This window comes from Microchirus variegatus, assembly GCF_963457635.1.
Source record: "Microchirus variegatus genome assembly, chromosome: 1".
NCBI classification, from domain to species: domain Eukaryota; kingdom Metazoa; phylum Chordata; class Actinopteri; order Pleuronectiformes; family Soleidae; genus Microchirus; species Microchirus variegatus.
In genome coordinates, this window is record NC_139802.1 from 35,612,985 (window position 1) to 35,624,291 (window position 11,307).

At 40.1% G+C, this 11,307-nt stretch overlaps 1 protein-coding gene across 1 annotated transcript; it reads left to right on the top strand.

Moving 5' to 3' along the window:
- Window positions 1–964: 964 nt before the first annotated feature.
- Window positions 965–11,080, top strand: LOC310924484 (BCL2/adenovirus E1B 19 kDa protein-interacting protein 3; the record flags this gene model as incomplete). Its single annotated transcript, XM_083886228.1, has 6 exons — window positions 965–1,007; window positions 5,738–5,888; window positions 6,018–6,099; window positions 8,343–8,416; window positions 8,967–9,113; window positions 11,032–11,080. The coding sequence occupies 6 exons, from the start codon at window positions 965–967 to the stop codon at window positions 11,078–11,080; spliced, it is 546 nt and encodes a 181-aa protein (XP_083742354.1).
- Window positions 11,081–11,307: the final 227 nt, after the last annotated feature.

Sequence of the window (11,307 nt, forward strand, 5' to 3'; positions counted from 1 at the left end):
TTGGGTTTCTGCACTCTAGATGTATAATGCTGTAAAGGTTCCCTTACTATGTACACTGCCTTGAGAGATAATTGATGTTGTGATATGGTGCAATACAAATATAAGTGAATTAAATTGAAAAGATAAAGAAAATAATGTCTTATTAAAAAAAAAAAAGAAGAAGAAGTAAAACCTTTGCAGCATGCAGTTTACTCATCATAAAAGTGCCATAACTGACATTGCATTGTCACTTCCATTGGATTTGGATTTGGATAATGTTTTTTTTATAATTTCCTTGTCAATTTAATCCGGATTTGTTGTTACTGTTTTCTGCATGTGTTTTAACTATGTAAATGTGTAACTGTCAAGCGTTTGGATATTTGCTGCTGCCTATCTTGGCCAGGACTCCCTTGAAAAAGAGGTTCTTAATGTCAATGGGAGTTTCCTGGTTAAATAAAAGTTAAATAAAAATACAATAAAAGTGTCAGTGAGATGAGAAACCCTTTTGTGTTCAGTACTGTGATGTCTGGTCAAATAAGACTGGAATGTTGGAACATTAGAATAGAATAGAATAGAATAGAATAGAATAGAATAGAATAGAATATGGGTGACCATTATTCAGAATTTCAATTAAATATTTGTAGGACACACACTGATCCACGCCACTGTTTTCCTCGTGCACATTGTTTTCCTCGTGCACATTGTTTGCCTACGTGGCTTTATCTCTCTCTCTCTCCCTCCCTTGTTTTGTTTACCTCTTCCCTCCTCACACGTGGGAACAACAACAGGGCGGGGGTGATGGAGCAGGGAGGCGGATTATAGCGCAGCCGCCAGTGTCCGCTGTCCCGTTCAGACCATAAAACAACAAACACAAGCGAAACAAAAAGGCGGCGTGTTCATTGCACCTGTGTTGTTTTGTTTGTCCTCCACGCTCCATTGTCAGCAGCATCTCTCCGCCTCAGTCCAGCCCCCACGGCCACTCAGCATGTCTGTGTCCGGCTCACAGACGCCAGAGGACGGACTCCACGGTGAGTGATGACGGTAGGATTCTGGACCAGGTCGTTGTTTTTGTTTCAGCCACTTCGCGAAAAATGATTCACTGTAACACAGATGTTAAAGTATCATTGGTAGAGGTCGACAAAATGACTCAGAATGACTTTTTTAACCGATATTTGTACAGCTGTTTTATAAGCTATTAACAACACATTAAGGAAAAATAAACACTCTATAGTTTGACTCATTTAAAACGCATTAACTGCTTTTTATGTTTTTTGTTTTTGTTTTTAAGTCAATTTCAGCTTTTTGGAACATGTTGGATATTACGTTTCACCAATATCTGACCCAGCAAATTTGACCCATATCAGGCCAATGCCTATTGTATTGGCTCATTATTATAACTTAGGGAAGGTGATTGTCTATATATGATGCCATTTTTCTTTTTTGCCAATGTTTATCTGATAAAATACTACAATATTATGCTGAAATGTTTATTTGAATTTTTATTGAATTTATATTGAAGACATATCTGTCAGAAATTGGTCCAACACATTGGTCAACTTTTAATCCTAAATTTTACTAAATGTCAACTTTGAGTGTGACTATGATGACCCAACACATTAACTCTAATATTCTAACCAGTGCAGACGTGTGACAGGATGTTACAGAGGGAAAGAGGCAGGTTGTTGTTGTTGTTGTTGTTGTTGTTGTTATTGTTGTTGCCACGGACACCGTCATTGTGTAAACGGATTCCTTGACTCACCTCTGTAAGCCAATTAAGTGGCGGAGATTTCCTGACCGTTATAGCTTCATATCGTTGCGTGTGCAGATTGTGCACATTGCTTGGCACATAGGAGCAATGTAAGGACACTAAGGGATTGTACCAACATAATAGTTTGTCTGTATGTTTATAAAACAACACACATTTATTTATTATATTGTCACCAATAGTGGATTTTTCAGGCCAAAGCTAATGTCGATATTTGATACTGTAACACCCAAATCACTCACTCAGCCCCAGTTCCAAGTTTAACTAACTAATTATTCATATAACGTTTTTTTGTTGTTGTTGACAGGATGAATGACCACAAATATAACACACATGGGTGTAATCTCTCTTGATTTAAGACCTCTTGATTACGGTATCACACAGGTCAAGTTTCCATTCACTCTGATTTAGTCTTTGTTGACATACGGTGCCATCTTTTCTCATCTTTATTACTACAAATGGAGAACATGCTTACAAACTTAATGACTGAATCACTGCTTAGCTTCATCTATCGTGAGAACAATGTAGGTTTGTGTTGTTGAGCGTGTGCTGAATCGCATTTATGTGTAGTTCTTATACTTTGGTTTACAGCGTATGATACATTTAACTTTATCACCGCTCTGTGATGCAGAATGAAATCTTAAAATGGTTCAGTGCTTATATTTTGATGTCATTATTTGGGTGATATTAAATGGGCCCTGCAAAGTGTAAGACAAGATGAAAAATACAAACCCGAGGCAATAAAAAGATAAAGACACTCATGTGGTCTCTCCAAACGACCAGACAATCCACTGCTCAGCAAAAACACAGAAACCTTCCCCCGTTTTCCAGACCCGTGCGTGGTCTCTACACACATAACAGACATTCATCTGTTGTCCTGCCGTTCATTGACGTCTTCCAACATCATCCAGCTGTTGTTCATCTCACATAAAGCCGATAAGGCAGTGGCACAGACGAATGTGTCCAGGATTGAACCATAGAAGCTGATTTAGTGCTGCAGATAGATATGTCAGGCAACAACAAGGCAGTTGTTATGTCATCTCTCCCCTCTGTAGAAACACAACTCGGGCAATGGCACAGTTTCCCCTGCTGAGGCCAACTCCTGCCCTCCCTCCCTCTCTCTCTCTCTCTCTCCAGCCCTGTGTCCACTCATGTTTTCATCTCTCCTTCAAATGTTGGTGCAATTTACATCGCGTCATAAACAAGGTCAATGTGAATATTACGCAGATCGCGCGAGAAGGAAGGGATAGCGCGCTATAGGCAGATGATGACATGTTGGAGGTTTTTTGCGAATGCCGCTGGTGACGACAGGGTTGCAGACGGAAGCAATGACGAGAGAGAGAGAAAAGCAAGGGGAGAGGAAGGCAGAGGCTGACTGGCTAATCTCTAACTGATATAACGTCTTATGTAAGCGAGCGTGCGTTCAGCCTGAGTTAGCCCTGCTCTACTGTGTGGCTGCCTGTGGGAACGCCACACACACACACACACACACCAGCATACATGCGTGCACGTGTGTGTGTGCGTGTGTGAATCTCCTCCTGCTCATGCTCCCAGTGAACCTTCATTCATGTGTCCACTCATTCATGCATACACTTGGCTGTGACTTAGAAGTCATTGATAAAAGAGAGACAGGCGCCTGATTTTTGAGTGTTTAAACATCTAAGCAGACATTGAGAAAACTGCTATGTTTTTTAAAAAATAAAATAAAATATAATAATCTGTATTTATTATTTATATGGAGGAGTTTGCTTTCGATCTTGCACCAACTTTTTCACCAGACGTGCATGGCAAAAGGGACGGGGCGGATGGCGGAGTCCTCCATTTGTTAATGTCTGCAGTCTCACCATTAGACTGTTAATGTGTGCACTGTATAAAAGCAGCTGCATTTCCATTCTCTATTCAACATCGACCAGGTCCAGTGCAGTGCACAGGGAGGGGTGACAAAGAACGATGCAGGGCCCTCTTGAGTCACAAGACACACACTAAAGTTCCCTCTAGAGTGGTAACAATGTAAAAAAAAAAAAAAAAAAAAAAAAAAGGATTGTTTCTAAAGGAGTGTCTTTCTAGTGGAGAAAAGTGATGCAGTGCCCTTTAAGATGCCCTTGCAACTTCGTTTCCTATGGGTGTCCTTCCAGTCAAAAAGGGTGTAGTTATGAAGGTCCCTACTACAGTGTCCCAGAGGGGGTCCTTAGAGGAAATGATATTCAGTGCTGTATAGAATAATGCCTGTCTCGGTGATAGAAATTGATTAAACAATAATGTGCTGAGGTCCATATAGAGTTCCACATGAAATGCAGTCCACAGGGCTAGGCCAGGTCACCCAGGTCACACTTTGGGCATAAGATAAGATATAATATGAGATAATATGATACGCCATTCTGACATTCGTAGACAGTGGACAGGCATAAGACAAGGTCAGAGCCAAAAATTCTGCAAGTCTAAACATAAATACTCTGTATAAGTCACTAAAAACATTAATTAATTAAATGAATGGCACATTGAATGTGGTGAAAACTTACTTAACACTCTCCCTAAGGGAATACTTTTGGTTCAGGAGTCTGATTGAGTACGGAAAGGAATTAATGTTTATTTATTCATTCTGCAGCTGGGCACACTGTAGGGCTTTCCTGAAGGCAGGAGCTGGTATTCCTCAAACAGGACATGAGAGGGGTCTGTGTAGATCTAGAAGAGCCTCAGTGTTTGCTTAGCTGAAGCAAAACTGCTGATGAAGCATGTCGAGAAATCTTAGGTGGTTTTCATACCTAGTCTGCCAGACTCGGTACGATTGGGGACTCAATTGGGGGTTGCAACATTCAGCCGGTCCAAGTTTGCTTTAGTGAAACCAACCGAACCTTTGGAATAACCCATACCTTCCCTCGCCTGAGGTGGTGCTGCATGGAGACTAAATTGAAGGAGAAGACAAACAATGAACAAGAAGACTCGCTCATCTGTTGGTTAATGCAGGGCAACTTCTGTTTCCGCCACATAAGAGCACAACATGGACCTGCATGAAATCCTATCCTTTTATGTGAACATACGACACATATGCACTGCAACTTTTGTTCTACACGCTTGTATGTTTTGGTTGTGTTTACCCATAATGCTCTGCGTTGTAGTCCACTTCCTGCACTTGACCCAGAGTTCACTTCTTTGGTGCTCATCAGAGTTCAGTTGCACATTCACACCTCCCCAAACGAACCGGACTTTCCAGACAAACAATCTTGTGTTTGATTAAGAAGGGCTGGTGTGAATGCACTCTTAGTTTCCTGTGCTTCCATTGGACAGAGAGGCCAACTGAAGAACATGTCTGCCTTAATTGCACCTTAGTGGCACCTGCCCCACCTGTGCACAGTAGGTGCCCTTTTAATGTCTGCCCCTGCCTTTTCCAAATGCCTGTGCAGTCCAACGTCTCAGCAGGACATTGCCCGTGGCGTTGCTTTACTAACGACTCAACATATGTCAACACACAGCACAGCTGTCCACTCAGTGTCCACAACAAAGCAACCACATCCCTGAATGTGACTGAAGTGCTCTCACAAAAAACATTAAGAACTGTTTAAATCTGATCAGACAAAGGCAACAGATACACGAAAATTACAACAAAAACAAACAAGAGATCATTCAGAGAATGTTTGTTCACGTTCAAATTCTAAAAAAAAAAAAATCTTCCATTGTTGTGACCGACACAACCAGATGAAACGCTTCACACATGCAGAACAAAACTTAATGAAACTGAATTACAATGTGTCTGGATTCATTAGACGACACATTCCGCCTGATGTTCTCTTATTTAGTGACCAGAGATTACAACAAAAATATATTTCACGCCCAATAAAAGCGATTCAGTGTAAACACTCTATAGATTTGTTTACATTGCTCTGCACATCTCGTCTGTGGCTCATTACAGTACTAATGCATGTGTATAAAAAACCCTGCCGGGCTCGGCTTCCTCGCTCGCTGCCTGAGCATCATTATCGTTTCCTTCCTCATCAGGCTCCTGGGTTGAGCTGGAGGAGCTGATTGCAGCTGTGAGCCGCAGGGAGAGCCTGACAGGGCAGCAGGACAACATCTCCTCTGCCCTGCAGGGGGAGCTGGAGAGGATCCTTCTGGAGGCGCAGCTCGAGAGCGAGAGGAATAAAGACAGGTTTGTTTGGATTTTGAGGGTTACAGCTCTCTGTTTTAATAGAAATGGAGGCTAGCTCAGTTGGAGTCTGTCTGCTTGTTGATTTAAAATCCACATTTTAATTTCAACTGCCTTGTTTGTTGGCCATAGTCCTCCACAGGTGGTGACTCCACAGTCCACTGATTCTCCAAGACCCAACAGTGACCAGGACAGTGACTGTGTCACCATACAGGTATTGAATTTCTGGATTGTGTCACATGTCATTATTAATTAATAACCCTTAGGTAGTTTAGTTTTTTTTAAATATAATTTTGGCTATGAATTCTGGCAAGATTGTGTGTTTTTATTTGATCTTGTTATTTCCAGCTCATCGCCTACACTAAGGCTAAAATACACCGTGAACAAACAAGTGTTACACTCATACCATTAAGCGCAAAAAAATTGATCTCACGTCTATCAAAAAAATGCATGCATTTGATTATATGGGTGTCAATCTGGCCTTTTGCCTGGGAACTGATCTCTTTTAGCCATATTTGGCATAATGGGGAAATAATTCCACTAGATGGCACTGTCACTGTCAAGTGTTGCTGGGAACCAGTGACATATCCCAGTCTGTAATCATTCAAAACAAAACAATCTACTTTGCATGAAGTATATTGAAAATATATCTAAAAACGTGGCGGCATCATAACAAACTTGGCATTTAAAGGGTTAAAATCCTTCAAAAATAATTGGTATTTGATATCAATAATTAGGTCAGATGTAGGTGAGAAAATCAGCTCAATTATAGTAAAATACAGTAATAATGTATAATATATTTTTTTTATAGCTTGCTTCTAAAATGGACATTTTTTGTCCTTAGCGGTACGCGTGTGACTAATATTAGACCCACCCTAAATTAAGTACACCAACCTATTGTTATCTACTGACTTCCTGCTTTAAAACAAGCTACTCATTATATTTATTTTAAGCACAGTTTGAAAATCAACTTGCAGAGACTGTGACTTGCTTGAGATATAAACTACAGTGTCCTGAAGCATTTCTTTGACAGCCTATAGTGAATGATTTATTCATTAGAATTTTAAGTTGTCACTGGTGAGAGCTTAAAGGATGTCCTCACAACCTTCCAGACTGACTGTTTTTGATTTACTTGAGGGGGATCTTTTTTTTAATATATGTAAACACTGACCTTCAGCAACTAATTCAAAACATTGCAGAGTGCTGTATGGCTGCCAAAGGTTCCAAAACAAAGAAAAAAGGAGATGCACTCATAAAATGATAGTGCGTCTGCTCCGAGCGGCAGCAGCAGCAGAATCACAATGGGCTTTAAGTCTTAGTGCTCAAGTGACACGGATCTGTGCACCTGGTGCAAGTTGTGGTTCATTTTATATCACTTTTTTAGTAGCTATATAAAGTAGCAATTATTGTGCAGAAGTCACAAAATAGACAGTTTTTCTTCAAGTGAACATTGACTGTGACGTATTTCACAAATTAAATCCGATATTGAACATTTTGAGTACTTTTTGCTCAGGTTTGTTCATAAACTCTTAGAAATAAGGGTTCCAAAAGTATCTTTTCCTTTCCCGCCGAAATGCTCTGTTTTCTAAGGATTAAAAATGTTAAATATTCACCAACCCGTGTATGACAAAGAGAAAGAGAGGAAGAGCAGTTTTCAACCATCGCTGCTGTTTTTTCCTTCCCTCTACATTTGAGATTGAGCCGGCTAGTGAGTCTTGGTAACCTTCAGCACATCAGACTCATAGTTGTAGCTCACTGTGTTCGATTCTAGTGGCAATTGTGGTGTTGAAGTGCTACGAGCTGATTCATTGGCAGTAAATTGGGCAGCAGACAAGAACACAGACAAAAATGTAAATCACGAATACACTGCACTGCATTGTACTGCACTGCATCAAAAGTTTGGGGTCACTTAGAAAACGTCCTTATTTTTGAAGAAAAAGCTATTTTTTTCAAAGAATATAACATTAAATTAATCAGAAATACACTCTGTTAATGTGGTAAACAACTATTCTAGCTCCTAACGTCTGGTTTTTAATGGAATATGTACAAAGGTGTATAGAGGCCCATTTCCAGTGTTCTAATGGTACATTGTGTTTGCTAATCGCGTTAGAAGGTTATTGGATGATTAGAAAACCCTTGAAAACCCTTGCGCAATTATGTTAGCACAGCTGAAAACAGTTGTGCTGGTTCTTTAAAACATTATTTCAAATCTTGTCAATGTCTTGACTATATTTTCTATTCATTTTACAACTCTTTTGATGAATAAAAGAAATGAAGAAATTTTTAATGGAAAACACAAAAATTGCAGTGGTGAGCCCAAACTTTTGACCGGTAGTGTATGTTCAAACTCATGATGTCAGTGTATATCATAACCGTAACCCACATGTACTTAGGTTTTCTGTATTTTTTCTACCATTGCCCGTCGTCTAATTGTTTATCTGTGTTGACATGTTTCAGGAGGAGGCGGAGCGGCGAGTGGATACAGACTGGGTGTGGGATTGGTCCAGTAGACCTGAAAACATGCCACCAAAGTAAGACCAGCTCAATTAAACTGCATTTGAGTTAACATTAATGTGTGCATTGCCCAGGTGCTTGTGTTTTAACAGTATAAAAAAAAAAACAGTTCTTTCTTGCTAAGAATTTTACAAGAAGTTTAATATCTTCGTAGGGTGTGCAGCCAGAGGAAATTAACTTTGCTTATCATAAAAATGGAAAAACAAAGGAACGAAAGTTCATTAGTCTGGACCACACTGTGTTTTATCTCAGTTGCTTAAAGTTGAGTGTAAAATGAGTTTGTTTTACTTCTCAAAATATTAAAAATTGACAGCATGGTAATGTTAAACACAAGTTATTCTCATTCTTATTTTCTTCCCCACGCTCGCTCAATCAGTTTGACGGGCGGCAGAGTTCTTAACAGTCTCCGGCTTTACAGAACTCTGCTCCATCTCTCAGTCTCCTCTCTAGTGTTTTCATTATCTCAGTTTTTTTTTTTTCCTCCCCTTCTCTTCTCATCTCCCCGCTCCCTAAACCTCTTATTATTGCCTCTGCATCATCGTGGCTCCTCTCTCTCTTCCCCTGCAGAGAGTTTGTGTTTCAGCGGCCAAAGCAGCAGAGCTCCCTCAGTGTGAGGAAGACAGAGGTGATGAAGAGGAGGCTCTTCTCCTCCGATGTTCTCCTCATCCTTGTTCCCTCGATGCTGGTTTCACACCTGCTCACACTTGGCATTGGGTGAGGCATTGACTCGACTCACTACTTTTTTTCGTACCATGTTATGTTAATTAAATCGATATCTTAAGCAAATGAGCCACTTCTCTCAAGTTCTGCTTTGGAATGTTTGTTGTCACTCAGCACAGAAGCATTTTAAAGTGATAATTGGGGCATGTTTATTACTACAAATTCTCTTTTTTTTTTTTTAAATTGAAACTCAGCTGAGTCTCCTCACTCCTCCCATAGGCTTTATATGAGCTACAGATCTTATTTTTTCTGGAATGAGTCAAACATAACCCCGCCTTGGATTTGGAAGAGAAATTTAGCAAAGTTGTTTGCTTTTCTAAGTGTCTTGTTATCTTTTACATAATTGGTGTCTATGCAGGAAATTACGACAGAGTATGAGGGCCGTTAAGAGAATAAAGTCGCAATATTAGTCAAGCAAAATCTCAGATGATCAGCTGCAAACCTGCATCTAGATGAGAATTTCGTGAAGTTGCATTTTGATTGGGGCTTCACAAATAAAGAAATACTTCAAATACACATTCTCTAAGGCATCAACATGTTGAAAAGATTCGGCAAGAAACTGTCTGTTTGGAAGAAAGAATGAAAAAAAGACTTGAAGAAAAACAAGTCTCTTTTAGGACTTGAGGAGGAAATGGCTGTTAGTGGTCGACTGCAGGCTATCTGTGTTCTGTTGCTATTTAATTCTCTGAAAATTAGGACTTTATTCTCATAATATTATCACTTTATTCTCAAAAGATTAAACATGTAATGTAATGTAATACCATGAGGGGTCACTAGGAGGCTGAGTGGTGACACTATATGACCAGCTCTTGGTGAGGCAGTAAGCCAGTGAGTGAGACATGTTAATATTTGAGTTACATTACAGCATATAAACACCTTTAACCCACAAGTTTCACTTTGGTTATTGGTTTGGAAAGCTGAAAATGACAGCATCCACCAAAAATGATGGTCACTTTGGTACAGTTGATGTTTGTGGGAGAGATTTAGTCAAATGTACTACACACTTAGAAATAAATGTAGAACCATATAAGGTTCTTCGGCTTGTCCTCATAGGAGAACCCTTTTTTTCACCTGGAACCGTTAGGGTTACCAAGAACCCTCTTATTCAGGAAAGGGGTTCCAAAGGGCAGAGGTGATTCTAGAGTCTATAGGGGCCATAAGCAAAAATTCCCAGGGGACCCTTCCTTCCAACCAGTGTTCATTACCATTATGTCATAAATATCTGACACCAATGAAAAATGTATGAGTTCAAAATATATATATTTTTTCGAAATGAATAAAATAACATGGAAAAACCTTGTAATTAAAAAGTATGTGAAAATATAAATGTAAAGAGCAATAAAATACTGTAAATAGCTTCTTTTTTTTTTAAACTATATAAACTTAGTAAAACAAATACATTACACTGTAAAGAACCCACATTATAAAACAATATAAATATATAGAACAATAAAATACTGTAAATAACTGAAAAGATATGCATTATACTGTAAATAATCCTCTTCATTTTCCAACTTGCAGAACTATAACTTCACACAGGTTAACGTGAGGTGGGGCCCCTTTAGGGAGGTTTCCTACTGAGATGTCATTGCAAATCGCCCATTGTTTTTAAGGGGGACAGGGAGACGGCTGGTCACTGCACATTTAAGTAAAAACAGCCCTCAGGGTCCGAGTGTCGGGGGCCCCCTATCGGCTCGGGGCCCCAAGCAGTTGCCTGCCTTGCCTGTTCACAAACTGCGCCTCTGCCAAAGGGTTCTCTGGATCAAAAATGGTTCTTACTGGAACCACCAGTGTTACCAAGAACCCTTGAAAGCAAATGGTTTTAGGTAGAACCCCAGCCCTTGTAGAAGAACACTTTTGGAAACCCTTATTTCTAAGAGTGTACTTTGTCTTTTCTCTTCTTTTTTTTAAGGATATACATAGGAAAAAGACTGGCTGCTTCCACGACCAGCACGCTGTGACACTGGCTGTACAGTCGGCGCCTATACTTGCAAACAGTCCACCCTCTCTACCGCTCTAATTTGCCTCCTTCCTTTCGCCATCGAGATCCTGCCCGTCTGCACCTCTGTCTCTGTTCGTCTGTACGTCTGCCAACCCAGCAGCACTCCAGTGCCAGGTAGCCTCTCTGTCAGTCTGTGCATGTCATAGGAGTGGACAACCAGTGATTCAGACTCACGTTTACTCTCAC